The sequence below is a fragment of the Dreissena polymorpha genome, chromosome 7 (genome assembly GCF_020536995.1).
Source record: "Dreissena polymorpha isolate Duluth1 chromosome 7, UMN_Dpol_1.0, whole genome shotgun sequence".
NCBI lineage: Eukaryota > Metazoa > Mollusca > Bivalvia > Myida > Dreissenidae > Dreissena > Dreissena polymorpha.
In genome coordinates, this window is record NC_068361.1 from 88,641,576 (window position 1) to 88,657,793 (window position 16,218).

The 16,218-nt window shown below is 37.9% G+C and overlaps 1 protein-coding gene across 4 annotated transcripts in view; it reads left to right on the plus strand.

The window, feature by feature from the left end:
• LOC127838541 (calcium-binding mitochondrial carrier protein SCaMC-2-like) overlaps nt 1-14,451 on the plus strand; it is a 58,118-nt gene extending 43,667 nt beyond the window's left edge. For 3 of the 4 annotated variants that reach the window (XM_052366357.1, XM_052366359.1, XM_052366360.1), the window contains 5 exons: nt 536-697; nt 2,512-2,619; nt 4,268-4,435; nt 5,214-5,358; nt 8,648-14,451. In XM_052366357.1, the coding sequence (XP_052222317.1) occupies nt 536-697; nt 2,512-2,619; nt 4,268-4,435; nt 5,214-5,358; nt 8,648-8,820 (756 nt within the window). In that variant the 3' untranslated portion in view covers nt 8,821-14,451. The remainder of the gene's footprint in view (nt 1-535; nt 698-2,511; nt 2,620-4,267; nt 4,436-5,213; nt 5,359-8,647) is intronic. The other variant, XR_008029847.1, reaches the window with a different exon arrangement.
• The last annotated feature ends 1,767 nt before the right edge of the window (nt 14,452-16,218 follow it).

Genomic DNA, 16,218 nt, shown 5'->3' on the forward strand with positions numbered 1-16,218 from the left:
TAACCCTTTTGAAAATATTCAACATTCTCCTGTTTAACCCTTTGAAAATGTGCAACATTCACCTGTTTAACCCTTTTGAAAATGTGCAACATTCTCATGTTTAACCTTGTTTGAAAATGTGCAACATTCTCCTGTTTAACCCTGCCGAAAATGTGCAACATTCTCCTGTTTAACCCTTTTGAAATTGTGCAACATTCTCATGTTTAACCCTGTTGAAAATGTGTAACATTCTCCTGTTTAACCCTTTTGAAAATGTGCAACATTATCGTATTAAACACTTTTGAAAATGTACAAAAAAATTCTCCTGTTTAACCCTTTTAAAATAAAAACAAACAAAGGAAAAGCATACAATAAAAGGTAAAGGTGTTGGTTTTGATAGATTTTAGATATTTAGCCCATCTTGATCATAGAATATAAACATTTATTTATCTTGACTGAACAACTGGTTAAAATCTTATTTTTTATAACGTGTCAATGACGATCAATAATCTACAAAAACCAGACAAATAGTCTCTTTTTATTTTCCTCTGTACAGGTTCATGGTGGGAAGATAGAAAAGAAGGACAAGTTGACGATACGGGACGGCTTCAATCACATGCTCAAGGAGGGAGGAGTTAGGTCCCTTTGGCGCGGGAACGGTGTCAACGTCATCAAGATAGCGCCAGAGTCCGCGCTCAAGTTCATGGCCTATGAACAGGTATACACATGTATATATAAGCAATAGAAATGCATGTCATTAGACAAGCATGGAACATCTTTTTTTAGTATACGCTGACAACATATATTAGAGAGGTTACTAGTCAGTTTGGGACTAAGCTCTTGTTTACTGTTTTAAGACAATGCAAGAGCTTGTAAAACTGAATCAAGCACCTCTGATTGATAAACAAAACTTGATGTTTGACATTTAATATATGAAATAGTATTGAATGTCTGCAATAGCATTGTGAACAAGATGTGTTTGTGAAACACAATGTCCCCCTATATGACGTTTGACCTTGAAGGATGACCTTGACCTTGACCCTTCACCACTCAAAATGTGCAGCTCCATGAGATACACATGCATTTCAAATATAAAATTGCTAGCTTCAATATTGCAGAAGTGACATAACATGAGCAATTTTGACCCATATATTTGACCTTGAAGGATGACCTTGACCTTGACCTTTCACCACTCAAAATGTGCAGCTCCATGAGATACACATGCATTCCAAATATCAAGTTGCTATCTTCAATATTGCAAAAGTATTCATAAAATAAGCGATTTGGGCCGCATATATTTGACCTCTGACCTTGAAGGATGACCTTGACCTTGACCTTTCACCACTCAAAATGTGCAGCTCCATGAGATACACATGCATGCCAAATATCAAGTTGCTATCTTCAATATTGCAATAGTATTCATAAAATAAGCTATTTGGGCCACATATATTTGACCTCTGACCTTGAAGGATGACCTTGACCTTGACCTTTCACCACTCAACATGTGCAGCTCCATGAGATACACATGCATGCCAAATATCAAGTTGCTATCTTCAATATTGCAAAAGTATTCATAAAATGAGCGATTTTGGCCACATATATTTGACCTCTGACCTTGAAGGATGACCTTGACCTTGACCTTTCACCACTCAAAATGTGCAGCTCCATGAGATACACATGCATGCCAAATATCAAGTTGCTATGTTCAATATAGCAAAAGTTATTGCAAAATGTTAAAGTTGGCGCAAACAGACCAACCAACAGACCAACCAACCAACAGACAGGGCAAAAACAATATGTCCCCCACTACTATAGTGGGGGACATAAAAATTAATTTGATAAAATCATGATATCAAAATTACATTTAAGGCAAATGTAGCAATTGTATATATTTAACTACGTTTTAGCAAAAAATTATTTGCGTGGTTTGCTTAAGACTTTGTTAATCATTTGCCACTCGGAAGCAAAGTGAAAATGGCTATGTGCAAACAGCATAAAACCAGAACAGCCTGTGAATAACTCGCAGTCTGTTCAGGTTTTATGCTGTTTGCTGCTCATCGGTATCTAAGGGTTGGAAATGAAGCCTTTAAAACTTTAATCTAGTAAGAAAGGTCTTTAATCAAATTGAACTTTCTATGGGACCACAAATGAATCAAAATACGTATCTAAGTGGTAAAGAGTTAATTATCCCCCGCCATAGGCGGAGGGATATTGTTCTGGCGTTGTCCGTCCGTCCGTCTTTCCGTCTGTCTGGCCGGCCGGCACTTTTGTGTCCAGAGCCATATCTTGGCAGTGCTTTGACGGATTTCATTGAAACTTGGTATGAGTATATGTATGGATAAGAGGATGATGCATGTTGGTGTTGTCCATCTGTCCAGAAAACTTTTGTGTCCAGAAGTATAATGGCGGGGGATATCAATTCAACGAATTTGCTTGTTGTATCTTAGGTTTTACAGAAAATATCTTAGGTTTTACAGAAAATATGTAGAGGTTTGGAAGGTTGTGATTGAAGGTTTTTCTATCTCTGTTCAGATCAAGCGGATATTCAAGGGAGATAAGAAGGAGATCACTGCCCTGGAGAGGTTTGCAGCAGGATCCTCTGCTGGTGCTATATCTCAGTCCATCATCTACCCAATGGAGGTTAGCACATTGCCAATTCTGACGTGTTCGTATTCACTAAGTTAAAGAGGCTTAAGGAAAACCGACGGAAATTTCTTATTATTCCTGAATTCTCTCTCTTTTACTTGTATGCATGTTTACATTGAAATGTTTTACATGTTGCTAAGATTATTTATATTGTATCATTTTGTCAGCAGAAAAACATTGGATTTCTTAAAGAAATTGATCTGAAATTTTCCCCTTAGTACATCTTACATTAAGAATTTCTCATAGGAGCTTGGTACAGCTTACGATAAGAGCTTGGTGAATACTGACCCCTGGTTTGTATCTGCAAAGCTCAAGATTTGGACACTTGGGGAAATTTTTAGCTCGGCTGTTTTCAGAGAAAACCCGAGGTATTGTGCTAAAACCTTGACGTTTGTCTCTACAATCAAAGTGCTTCCACCTTCAACTTTGAAACTTCATATGTAGATGCACCTTGATGAGTTCTACATGCAACACCCATTTTTGGGTCACTAGGTCAAAGGTCAAGGTCACTGTGACCTCTAAAAAAAAAAAAATTCTGACAAGCTTTCATTTATTAAAAACTGCATCCGCAGCAGAGCATTGGCACCCCTTATGCGGTGCTCTTGTCATTTTTGCCTTTATGATCTTTATTTGGTAATTAGTCAGCCACTTAGTTTTATTAAGGCCCGAAAGGTGGGCATCATCTGTTGGTTAATGGGTCCGTCTGTCCCAATTTCATTTCAGCTCTGTACAATTTTCATCCCTGGGTGTGTTTAAATATAACATCGGATTATCATTCTCTATTATGCATGACCTGACGAAGTCTCTCGAAGAATTTCCATGCTCTTTGGTCAAAGGTCAAGTTCATAATAAGGCTATATCTCAGATATGCTTCAAAATTTCAACATGAAACTTCAATGGTATAAAAGATATTAATGATGGGAATTGCAATGCATAAAAACAATTATCCAACACTTATGTTTTTTATGCCCCCAAAGGAGGGCATATAGTGATCAGACCAACCTTACGTCTGTCTGTCCGTCTGTCGTTCCATCACGCTTTGCGTGATGGAATGGCGTTTAGGTTTCGGAAAATGCTCATAACTTCTATGTCGCTTCAGATAGCAACTTGATATTTGGCATGCATGTGTATCTCATGGAGCAGCACATTTTTGAGTGGTGAAAGGTCAAGGTCAAAGGTAAAATATATGGCTTCAAAGCGGCGCAGAAGGGGGGCATCGTGTTTCTGACAAACACATCTCTTGTTTTAGGATACCATATACAAAGGGATATGCACCTATCCTTAAACGAATTTGCTTGTATAATATTATGATATTGTATGATACATTTACTTAAATCTATTTATGGGTTAATAGTGGTTTTCTTTTAAATATTAATATTTTCTGACCATAGTCTGACCATAGTTCAGATTTTCCTAGGTGAAAAAGGGTGGAATACTATGATCTTAAAGCTGATTTACTCCCCGAATGTTTCAATGTCTATGTGCTAGCAAGTTCAGTGAGTTATTTCATAGCTATCCCCCCACCACTGGGCAGACACCATATCCCTTCTGCCACCATTACTTTCTGGATTAAATGAAAATTTTATGATCACCATTTCATGCTTACATGCCATACAAAGTATTTATTTATCTCATTGTGTAGGTATTGAAGACGAGATTAGCGTTGAGGAAGACTGGTCAGTACAAGGGGATGTTAGACTGTGCCATGAAACTGTACAAGGGAGAGGGGCTGAAAGTGTTCTATAGGGGCTTCTGGCCAAATATCGTGGGGATTATACCATATGCTGGAGCTGATCTGTGCATTTATGAGGTAGGAGTATGGCAGTGCTTGATTGTTGGAAGTAATACAGATAGCGAATATAACATGACTGTGGAGTTTCAGTGAGTTGTATCGAAGTGAAAATGGCTATGTGCAAACGGCATAAAACCAGATCAGCCTGCGAGTAACTTGCAGTCTGTTCAGGTTTTATGCTGTTTGCTGCTCATCAGTATCTAAGGGTTGGAAATCAAGCCTTTAATACTTGAATCTAGTTAGTAAGAAAGGTCTTTAATTAAATGTAACTTTCTAAGGGACTACAAATGCATGAAAATACGTATCTAAGTGGTGAGGCTTTAAAAAGAGTCAATCAGTCCAAGAGTGTTATTAGATTTACCTGAATACCACATTGTTGTAATATTCTATTCTTATTACAAAAAAAACTATAGGAAATTACTCCTGAAACAGCAATTTAATTTCAACTTATATTTCTATGCAAGAAAAACAAATAATGTGTTGTGAAAAGATGCCCATGAGTACTAAGTATGATGAACACAGCCTTATGGGCGTCTTTAGAGGGTCTGGTGTTATAAAATAAGTTAGTGGACCAAACAACTTCCACATTCATCATGTGATCTTGAAGTTAAGATATGCAAAACACTTTTTCATTGACAATAATCCACACATTCATGAGTTATTTGCCCTTGCACATAGCTTAAAAAGCTGTTATTGTCCTTAAGACAATGTTATGTGATATACTACCTGGTACTATAAAAGCATAATACTGACATGTTCTTGTTTAATTTTTACGGTTCTGAATGTGTCTTGTCAGACCCTGAAGAACTTCTACTTGAGCGTGAACAAGGACAAGGACCCTGGTGTGATGGTATTGGTTATGTGTGGGGCCACTAGCAGCACTTGTGGGCAGCTGCTCAGCTACCCGCTGGCACTTGTACGCACAAAACTGCAGGCCGAGGGTATGTATCATTTATAATTGTATAATTGAGCTGTGTCGTGTGACAATGTGGCTTTTGACATGTTTGGTCAGCTGCTTAGTGACCTGCTGGCTCTTGAATGAACTAAACTGAGGCCAAAGGGTATGAATCATTTATAAGTGAGCATCTTTTTGCAAAAATGGGGGTTGATCCAAATGTGGTCAATTTAGCTCTAGACCAGCCTCTGCAGTTGCGCGTTATGGTCAGGAGCTACCCTGTTGGACTGCGTAGCTCCTGACTAGACTGCGTAGCTCCTGACTAGACTGTGTAGCTCCTGACTAGACTGTGTATCTCCTGACTAGACTGCGTAGCTCCTGACTAGACTGCGTAGCTCCTGACTAGACTGCGTAGCTCCTGACTAGACTGTGTAGCTCCTGACTAGACTGCATAGCTCCTGACTAGACTGTGTAGCTCCTGACTAGACTGTGTAGCTCCTGACTAGACTGTGTAGCTCCTGACTAGACTGTGTAGCTCCTGACTAGACTGCATAGCTCCTGACTAGACTGTGTAGCTCCTGACTAGACTGCGTAGCTACTGACTAGACTGTGTAGCTCCTGACTAGACTGCGTAGCTCCTGACTAGACTGCGTAGCTCCTGACTAGACTGTGTAGCTCCTGACTAGACTGCATAGCTCCTGACTAGACTGCGTAGCTCCTGACTAGACTGCGTAGCTCCTGACTAGACTGTGTAGCTCCTGACTAGACTGCATAGCTCCTGACTAGACTGCATAGCTCCTGACTAGACTGCATAGCTCCTGACTAGACTGTGTAGCTCCTGACTAGACTGTGTAGCTCCTGACTAGACTGCGTAGCTCCTGACTAGACTGCATAGCTCCTGACTAGTCTGTGTAGCTCCTGACTAGACTGTGTAGCTCCTGACTAGACTGTGTAGCTCCTGACTAGACTGCGTAGCTACTGACTAGACTGCATAGCTCCTGACTAGTCTGCGTAGCTCCTGACTAGACTGTGTAGCTCCTGACTAGACTGTGTAGCTCCTGACTAGACTGCGTAGCTACTGACTAGACTGTGTAGCTCCTGACTAGACTGTGTAGCTCCTGACTAGACTGTGTAGCTCCTGACTAGACTGCATAGCTCCTGACTAGACTGTGTAGCTCCTGACTAGACTGCATAGCTCCTGACTAGACTGTGTAGCTCCTGACTAGACTGCATAGCTCCTGACTAGACTGTGTAGCTCCTGACTAGACTGCGTAGCTCCTGACTAGACTGTGTAGCTCCTGACTAGACTGTGTAGCTCCTGACTAGACTGTGTAGCTCCTGACTAGACTGCATAGCTCCTGACTAGTCTGCGTAGCTCCTGACTAGTCTGCGTAGCTACTGACTAGACTGTGTAGCTCCTGACTAGACTGCATAGCTCCTGACTAGTCTGTGTAGCTCCTGACTAGTCTGCGTAGCTCCTGACTAGACTGCGTAGCTCCTGACTAGTCTGTGTAGCTCCTGACTAGTCTGTGTAGCTCCTGACTAGTCTGTGTAGCTACTGACTAGTCTGCGTAGCTCCTGACTAGACTGTGTAGCTCCTGACTAGACTGTGTAGCTCCTGACTAGACTGTGTAGCTCCTGACTAGACTGTGTAGCTCCTGACTAGTCTGCGTAGCTCCTGACTAGTCTGTGTAGCTACTGACTAGTCTGCATAGCTCCTGACTAGACTGTGTAGCTCCTGACTAGTCTGTGTAGCTACTGACTAGTCTGCGTAGCTCCTGACTAGACTGCGTAGCTCCTGACTAGACTGTGTAGCTCCTGACTAGTCTGTGTAGCTCCTGACTAGTCTGTGTAGCTACTGACTAGACTGTGTAGCTCCTGACTAGACTGCATAGCTCCTGACTAGACTGTGTAGCTCCTGACTAGTCTGCGTAGCTCCTGACTAGACTGTGTAGCTCCTGACTAGACTGCATAGCTCCTGACTAGACTGTGTAGCTCCTGACTAGACTGTGTAGCTCCTGACTAGACTGTGTAGCTCCTGACTAGACTGCATAGCTCCTGACTAGTCTGCGTAGCTCCTGACTAGACTGCGTAGCTACTGACTAGACTGTGTAGCTCCTGACTAGACTGTGTAGCTCCTGACTAGACTGCATAGCTCCTGACTAGTCTGCGTAGCTCCTGACTAGACTGCGTAGCTACTGACTAGACTGTGTAGCTCCTGACTAGACTGTGTAGCTCCTGACTAGACTGTGTAGCTCCTGACTAGACTGTGTAGCTCCTGACTAGACTGCGTAGCTACTGACTAGACTGTGTAGCTCCTGACTAGACTGCGTAGCTACTGACTAGACTGTGTAGCTCCTGACTAGACTGCAAATTCAAAGTCTGGTCTCGAGCTTCATTGGCTACACATGGCATAATATGCACATCTCAATTGAGGGTATAGCTATGAAACTTGTGAATCCCACATTGTCATATTATTTGTCAGTAACCTTCTATCTGTCCTATGCATAAAACTGAAGGCTTAGGTTATGAGGATGTTTATAGAGGATATTTGTTGGATTTGTTGGAATAACGATTTTAATTCACAAGTCATTATTAAAGCCACAAGTGATAATATATTTGTTTTATGATCACGAGTGAATTAGAATCGTTATTCCACCGAATCCAACAAATTTGTCTTTTTAAATGCTAACAAATGATTATTTTTGTATTTTTGCTGAACTAATGACTTTGTAATGTCATGAAAATGACATCATTTTACAGTATAACAGTGTGACAATTATTGAAATGTTCACTGTTTGAAACCATGAATTAACAGTTTTAATGCGCTGGTATTTCTCTATAAACCACCATATAGCATGAACTAATATGTATTAATACAGGATTTATTTCATCTACATGTATATCTATAAAACTCAACAATTAACAAATTATGGTCTAATTGACAGTCACCCCCTGGTTCTCAAAGGCACAAAACCACAGGCTTAAGGAAAATGTATTTCTTGTAAATAATTGTTTATCAGAAAAACTTTCTATTTGCAGAATCAAGTAAAATTGTTGGCTATCTTGTACGCACAAAACTTTGTATACTACATATATAAACAAGTTTATCATGTCTGTATCTATGACACATAAGAAGTGCAAATTCTGACAGTATTGTCAGCTTTCTCAATCTGTCATACACTCACTACTACAGGCAGAGAGTATGTTTACTTAAATTGAGGGTATATTATATCTGTATATATGAAAGATGCAAATCGCACATCTTGATAATATTGTCAGCCAGTCAATTTTAGTTTTATCCTGATGTCCGATAATCTTCCCGTGTTTTCCAGGTGGGGGCTCGACAACCACTATGGGGATGTTCAACAAGATTCTCAAGGAGGAGGGCCCCAAGGGGTTCTATCGAGGGCTGGGCCCAAACTTTCTCAAGGTCGCGCCAGCTGTCAGCATAAGCTACGTCGCGTATGAGAGTGTACGCAAACATCTCGGTATAAAAATGTCCTAAATACTGTAGCAAACTTGTGATATCCCTAGGAAACTATTTTGTTGAAATTATCTCTTTTTTACTTTATACATAAATATTGTGCATTTGATTGTGTATTTTGTTTGGGGGGGAAGGGAGGGGAGAGTGATATTTTGCCATCATATTGGTAATCAAGTCTCTGTAATTAAGGGATTTTGCAAGAATTTCCTCATGGTTTAGAAGGGATTGGCATCAATACACCTTATTGGCTTGGTGGAAACCCTATGTCATTGATAAGGACATATGAAGTTCCGCAATTATACAAACTTAAGTGCTACTATGACCAGCTTTTTGTCTGTCTTTGATATGCTATAGGTACAATTTTTAGTGGAGATCTAGTACACATATAACCAAATGATATGGGTAACAACAGAAAGCTACACAGATAGAAAGTTGTTTCATATATGTTTATATATAATAGTTATATACCCGGTATATAGATATTGTACTTGTTAATCCCACTACAGTTTGACTTATGTTAGAAAATAAAATCGTCTTTATGTCAGACAAGCTCTTTTTTTCTTGTTTTTATTCTTTTTTGTCATTATTTCACTGAGATCACCTATTTTCTATTTTGTTAGTTTGTTCGAGATTTAAGTTTGACTATTGGTTAGATAGTCTTAGCTTTACTTCTGATTGTCTGTGTCACAGTCAGTGTAGTGATCACTTTAAGGTTAATGTGCACCACCTCCATATCACTACATGTATTCGATTAAAACTTCGCACATGTGTTTGGGGTCATTTTGTAAGGTCACGGACCAAGTTCCATAACTCTTTCGTGATATTTACTAAAATTTTCCCAGTTTTTTACTTACAAATTTCACTTAACATTAACAGGCATCAACGCCATATCTCTATGTTTACAACCGATATTAACATAAAGCTTCACATCTTTGTTCAGGGTGTTCATTAACAGTCACTGACCAAGACATTTAACTTTTACCAGCATTTTAGTAGGATGATGCCCCTTTTGTACTTTAAAAAGTAAGGGAAGATTTGCATGCAAGTTGATATTTACTTTAAAATTTGCATGCAACAAGTACATATCTCTGCAATTACTTGAGATGTTATCTCGGATGACTTACAGAAAATGTACTTTATACTATCAAAGTGGAAGAACAGTTTAGAATGCTGTCTGGGGAAGTTATTGTTAGACTTTTTGTTTAAAAAAAACGTGTTCCAGACATGTGTACATTTAATATGAACATGCTGTTAACTCCCTTTTTAAGTTTCAACAAGTCAATTACTAAATTTCCAAAAACTTTCTTTGGAAACTTCAAATACTGGTTTGTTTAGCTAATGGAATGTTGTAAATGCTCTATGAGAATCCAAGAACATATTAATGGCTGTGAAAACATGTTTTGGTTTATCGGTAACCTGAAACACAAATATCAAGATAACACTCATGGCATTTAGTTTGTTTGCTTGTTAAATAGTGTTTACACTTGGTGCCTCATTTTTTAAGCTCACCTGATAGCTCAGGTGAGCTTTTGTGACCGGTCTTTGTCAGTCGTATGTCCGTCCGTCCGTAAACATTTGCTTGTAAACACTCTAGAGGCCACATTTCTTTTTCCATCTTCATGAAACTTGGTCAGAAGCTTTGTCCCAATGAAATCTCAGCCTAGTTCGAAACTGGGTTGTGCCGGGTCAAAAACTAGGTCCCTAGGTCAAAAAAAAGACAAACCTTGTAAACACTGTAGAAGTCACATTTCATGCCCAATTTTCATGTAACTTTGTCAAAATGTTTGTCTTAATGATATCTTGGTTGAGTTCAAAAGTGGTTCCAATCCGTTGAAAAACATGGCCGCCAGTGGGCGGGGCAGTTCTCCTTATTTGGCTATAGAGAAACCTTGTAAACACTGTAGAAGTCACAATTTTTGCCCAATCATCATGAAAGTTGGTCAAAACATTGGTTCAATTGATCGGTGAAAAAACATGGCAGCCAGTGGGCGGGGTATTTTTCTCGATATGTATATAGTGGCAGTTTTCCCTATTTGGCTATAGAGAAACCTTGTAAACACTCTAAAAGTCACAATTTTTGGCCAATCATCATGAAAGTTGGTCAAAACATTGGTTTTATTGATATCTCGGACGAGGTTGAAAATGGTCGGGATCGGTGAAAAAACATTGCCGCCAGTGGGCGGGGCATGTATCTATATGTATATATTGAAAACATGTGAACACAGTAGAAGTCACATTTTTGGCCCAATTTTCATGAAATTTGCTCAGAACATTTGTTTCCTTGATACGAGAGTTGAGTTCAAAAATGGTTCCGGTCAGTTGAATAACATGGCTGCTGGGAGGGGGGGGGCAGTTTTCTCATTATGCCCCCCCCCCCCTTTCGAAGAAGAGGGGGTATATTGTTTTGCTCATGTCGGTCCGTCCACCAGATGGTTTCCGGATGATAACTCAAGAGGGCTTATGCCAAGGATCATGAAACTATATTATGGTACATTGATCATGACTCACAGATGACCCCTATTGATTTTCAGGTCACTATGTCAAGGTCACGGTGACCTGAAATAGTAAAATGGTTTCTGGATGATTACTCAAGAACGCTTATGCCTAGGATCATGAAACTAAATAGGTACAATGATCATGACTCATAGATGACACCTATTGATTTTCAGGTCACTAGGTCAAAGGTCAAGGTCACAGTGACCTGAAATAGTAAAATGGTTTCTGGATGATAACTCAAGAACGCTTATGCCTAGGCTCATGAAACTTCATAGGTATATTGATCATGACTCGCAGATGACCCCTATTGATTATCAGGTCAATAGGTCAAAGGTCAAGGTCACAGTGCCAAAAAACGTATTCACACAATGGCTGTCAAGGTCACGGTGACTCAACTTAGAAAAATGGTTTCCGGATGATAACTCAAGAATGCTTATGCCTAGGATCATGAAACTTCATAGGTACATTGATCATGACTCGCAGATGAAATAATGATGAAACTTGACCAGGATGTTTGTCTTGACAATATCTAGGTCAAGTTTGACACTTGGTAAAGATTGAATGAACCGACTCCTCTCAGGTGAGCGAACTAGGGCCATCTTGGCCCTCTTGTTTACGTTATTAGGAACACATGTATTTACTGTTTTCATACTTCTAGATATATGTACGTTTAATTATATGTGCTTCACTTATTGCATTTCTTTTTCAATATGTGATTGTTTTTGTTTGATCATTCCTGATGCTGTCAAAGAACTATTATGCAGAGCCTAAGTTTGTTATCATTTGAATGCATAACATGATTATATACTAGTAACTTCAATGGTTATAGATGTATTCATTCTCAATTTATCCTTAAATATTTTGCTTTTATAATAAAAGAGATAAGAGTAACTGGAAAACCCCCAAATCTTAACATGTTTGGGGAGGACGCATCTCTGTAAACACCTTATTACTTGTGTACCTTACGTGCTCTATTGTATTGCTTTGTGTATATACCATACTTTCATAGTCCTCTGATAATAGAGTATAGATTTATTTTGGCTGGTTTTGGTATCTTTATTTTATTATATCAATTATATGCATATTATTATATACTTAGTTAAATAAAACATTACGTTTCTCATGTCCATAGTATCTAGGTGCTTAGCTCATGCATATTATTTTTTTATAATTTTTACTGTAGCCTAAGTTCTATAATGCAGTCACAGAGTTATATTTATGTTTCGTCTTCTTGTTCTGGTTTGTATCAATAGACAGAGTATTAATTCTTTCATTTATTTAGTCCATTACAAATTGAAGAATCTTATAACTGATTACCAATGCAGCTATGTAACTCTCATAGGAATGGGACATCAAATTATGAGCGCCTACAAGTATAACCAATTAATATATTTGTTTTATGGAAATAAATCTTAATTACAGGTTTCCATTGGTAAAAAAGAAATTCTAATGTCAAAGCAGTAATCTAATTAATGTTTTACCTCAAGATCCGGAATTTATACACCATTACATTTTGATTAAAAATAATTCTTGCCTTGTTCTACATAATTATATTCACATAAATTATGCTAGGATAATTAAAATTGCAGCATTTGATTTTTCAATTGATTTTTGGTTTCATGGTAAAGTATGTTTGCTGCACATTGTATGTTGAGTTGTATGTTAAATTATATTAAACACTTGTTTATTAGTTATGCTTAAACATCATGTATGTTTATCCCATGTCCATGGCTTCTTCAGATTGAATGTGGCACAAGCGTCCATATCTTAAGCATATTATCCATCATAAACTACTTAAACCCTTTACCACTTAAATATGTATTTTCACGCATTTGTAGTCCCATACTAAGTTAAATTTAATTAAATATCTTTATCACTTAATTCAAGTATTAAAGGCTTCATTTCCAAACCTTAGATACTGATGAGTAACAAACAGCATAAAGCCTGAACAGAATGGGAGTCACACGCAGGCTGTTCTGGTTTCATGCTTTTTGCATAAGCCATTCTCATCAGAAAATATTGCTATACACAGAAATAATATCTAATAATATTGTTTGATTAGCTTGGCTGTTTTCGGAGAAAACCTGAGGTATTGTCATAGCCAGCTTGTCATCCACCGTGCTAAAACCTTAACATTGGCTTTAATATCAACGTGCTTCCACCTACAACTTTGAAACTTCATATGTAGCTGCCCCTTGATGAGTTCTACACGCCACACCCATTTTGGGTCACTAGGTCATTGTCTCTGTAATATTCTTCTGACAAGCTTTTATTTATTAAAAACTGCACCCACAGCAGAGCGTTGGCACCCGCTTTGTGGTGCTCTTGTTGCTTCACCTGGAATAGGTGAGAAATCTTATTTAAATTTAATAGCAATACAAGAGAATAGATTTCATTTGAATTACTTTTTGTACTACTCAATGGTTGCATACTACACTTGGCCACAATAAGGTTGTAAAAGACCAAATTACAAATACTTATTAAAAATGAAACAAATGGATGCCTAAAATAGAAGGTCTTAAAAAACAAACTATTACAAACCATATATAAGTTTGATTTTTTAGTCACATCGTAAACTTAATTTACAAATTAGGAAATACTTTATTGACTTGGAAATTGGCAATTTAGCAAGGCAAGTTCTGTGCAAAATCATTACAAAAAATGTAAAAAAAAAAAAAAATCAGTAATTTCTGCAGTGATAAATATTTTTTAGTTTGGTTTAGATTTGTTCATTGTCATCTCCAACGGTATTAAATAAACTGATGTTATAAATCAAAGTAAAACGTTAGATTTGATACTGAACAATTTATTTCACTTTTAGTTGGGTAAATATTTTTAATTGATTGAAGGAAACTCCGAAGAATAAACAGATATGCGTAACCTTCATTGTCAAATATCACTTTGGCCATAAAATGATGTAAATTATGCTAGCAGTGGACTACAACAAGAAAGCTATTTCTGAATTATAAATATGTCATTTAATTCATTAAAAGGAACGCAATACTATTGGGCTAGAGACAAGTGAATTAAATTCTATGTGGCCTGTTTTCTTTGTTATAATATGAATGACTGCTTATATTTCTTTGTACATTTTTTCTCACGGTTAACATGTATAGCAATATTGAACTTTGAAGTAAAGATCTTTTTTACTTTGAATTTTGTTAGGTTTTTTTATCATTTCTTGTTGTAATTGTTTGCAAAAAAGATTGATATAGCTGTAAAAACAATGTGCATGTGTGCGGTGTGTGTGTGTGTGTGGCGGGGTGCATGTGCAGGTAAGTTCCCACAAATTTTCACCAAAAGGATATAGTTGGTCACGGGTACGATCTGTGTGACAATAGCTCAATGGTCCTAGTCACACTGAGGTATTGCACAGCACATTTCACCTAAAACTTGCGCATCATCATTAAATTGAAAATCACTCAACATAAATGGAATGAAGATACATGTAACACAGGTAAAGGCATAATGCCATTGTGTTATATATTTCGGATTGAATTACACTTCATACATGTATAACACTGACTTGTTACTTGTGATTGACTATTATTAGGTATGACTATGCTTCTTTGATAACATCTAAATGTATGGTATTTGGATGGAAAATCTGTAACAACACTAATCAGCTTAAACCTCACCGTTTTTGTCTCAAAACTCTAATACATTTCTACTTTTTAGCCGGATTTTTTTCGAAAAAATCTCGGCTTAATAGATTGATGTTGTCGGGCGGGCGGGCGGGCGGGGTGGCGGCGTGCTCGAAAATGTTAAAGTTCTTATTTCATGGTATAACTTTGGTATGCTTGGACCTAGAGTCTTCAAACTTGACATGAAGGTTGGCCAGGATTAACAGATGACCACTGGTCATTTCAAGGTCATTCATTTGAAGGTCAAGGTCACTGTGACCTTCAATATAAAAAATGTTAAAGTTGTTATAACTTTGGTATGCTTGGACCTAGAGTCTTGAAACTTGACATGAAGGTTGGCCATAACTAGTTAGTAACCACTGGTCATTTCAAGGTCATTCATTTGAAGGTCAAGGTCACTGTGACCTTGAATGTAAAAATGTTAAAGTTCTTATTTCATGGTATAACTTTGGTATGCTTGGACCTAGAGTCTTCAAACTTGACATGAAGGTTGGCCAGGATTAACAGATGACCACTGGTCATTTCAAGGTCATTCATTTGAAGGTGAAGGTCACTGTGACCTTCAATATAAAAATGTTAAAGTTGTTATAACTTTGGTATGCTTGGACCTAGAGTCTTGAAACTTGACATGAAGGTTGGCCAGAACTAGTAAGTAACCACTGGACATTTCAAGGTCATTCATTTGAAGGTCAAGGTCACTGTGACCTTGAATGTAAAAATGTTAAAGTTGTTATAACTTTGGTATGCTTGGACCTAGAGTCTTGAAACTTGACATGAAGGTTGGCCAGAACTAGTAAGTAACCACTGGACATTTCAAGGTCATTCATTTGAAGGTCAAGGTCACTGTGACCTTGAATGTAAAAATGTTAAAGTTCTTATTTCATGTTATAACTTTGGTATGCTTGTACCTAGAGTCTTCAAACTTGAAATAAAGATTGGCCAGTACTAGAAGATGACCACTGGTCATTTCAATGTCATTCATTTGAAGGTCAAGGTCACTGTGACCTTAAATGTTAAAATGTTAAAATTGTTATAACTTTGGTATGCTTGGACATAGAGTCTTCAAACTTGACATGAAGGTTTGCAAGCACACTTAGATGACCACTGGTCATTTCAAGGTCATTCATTCTAAGGTCAAGGTCACTGTGACCTTGAATGTAAAAATGTTAAAGTTCTTATAACTTTGGTAGGTAAAAATGTTAAAGTTCTGCTAGAACTGGTGTGATAGAAACCTTTTGGAGTGATCATAAGGCTGTCTGGATTTCTGTGTAGGTATGTG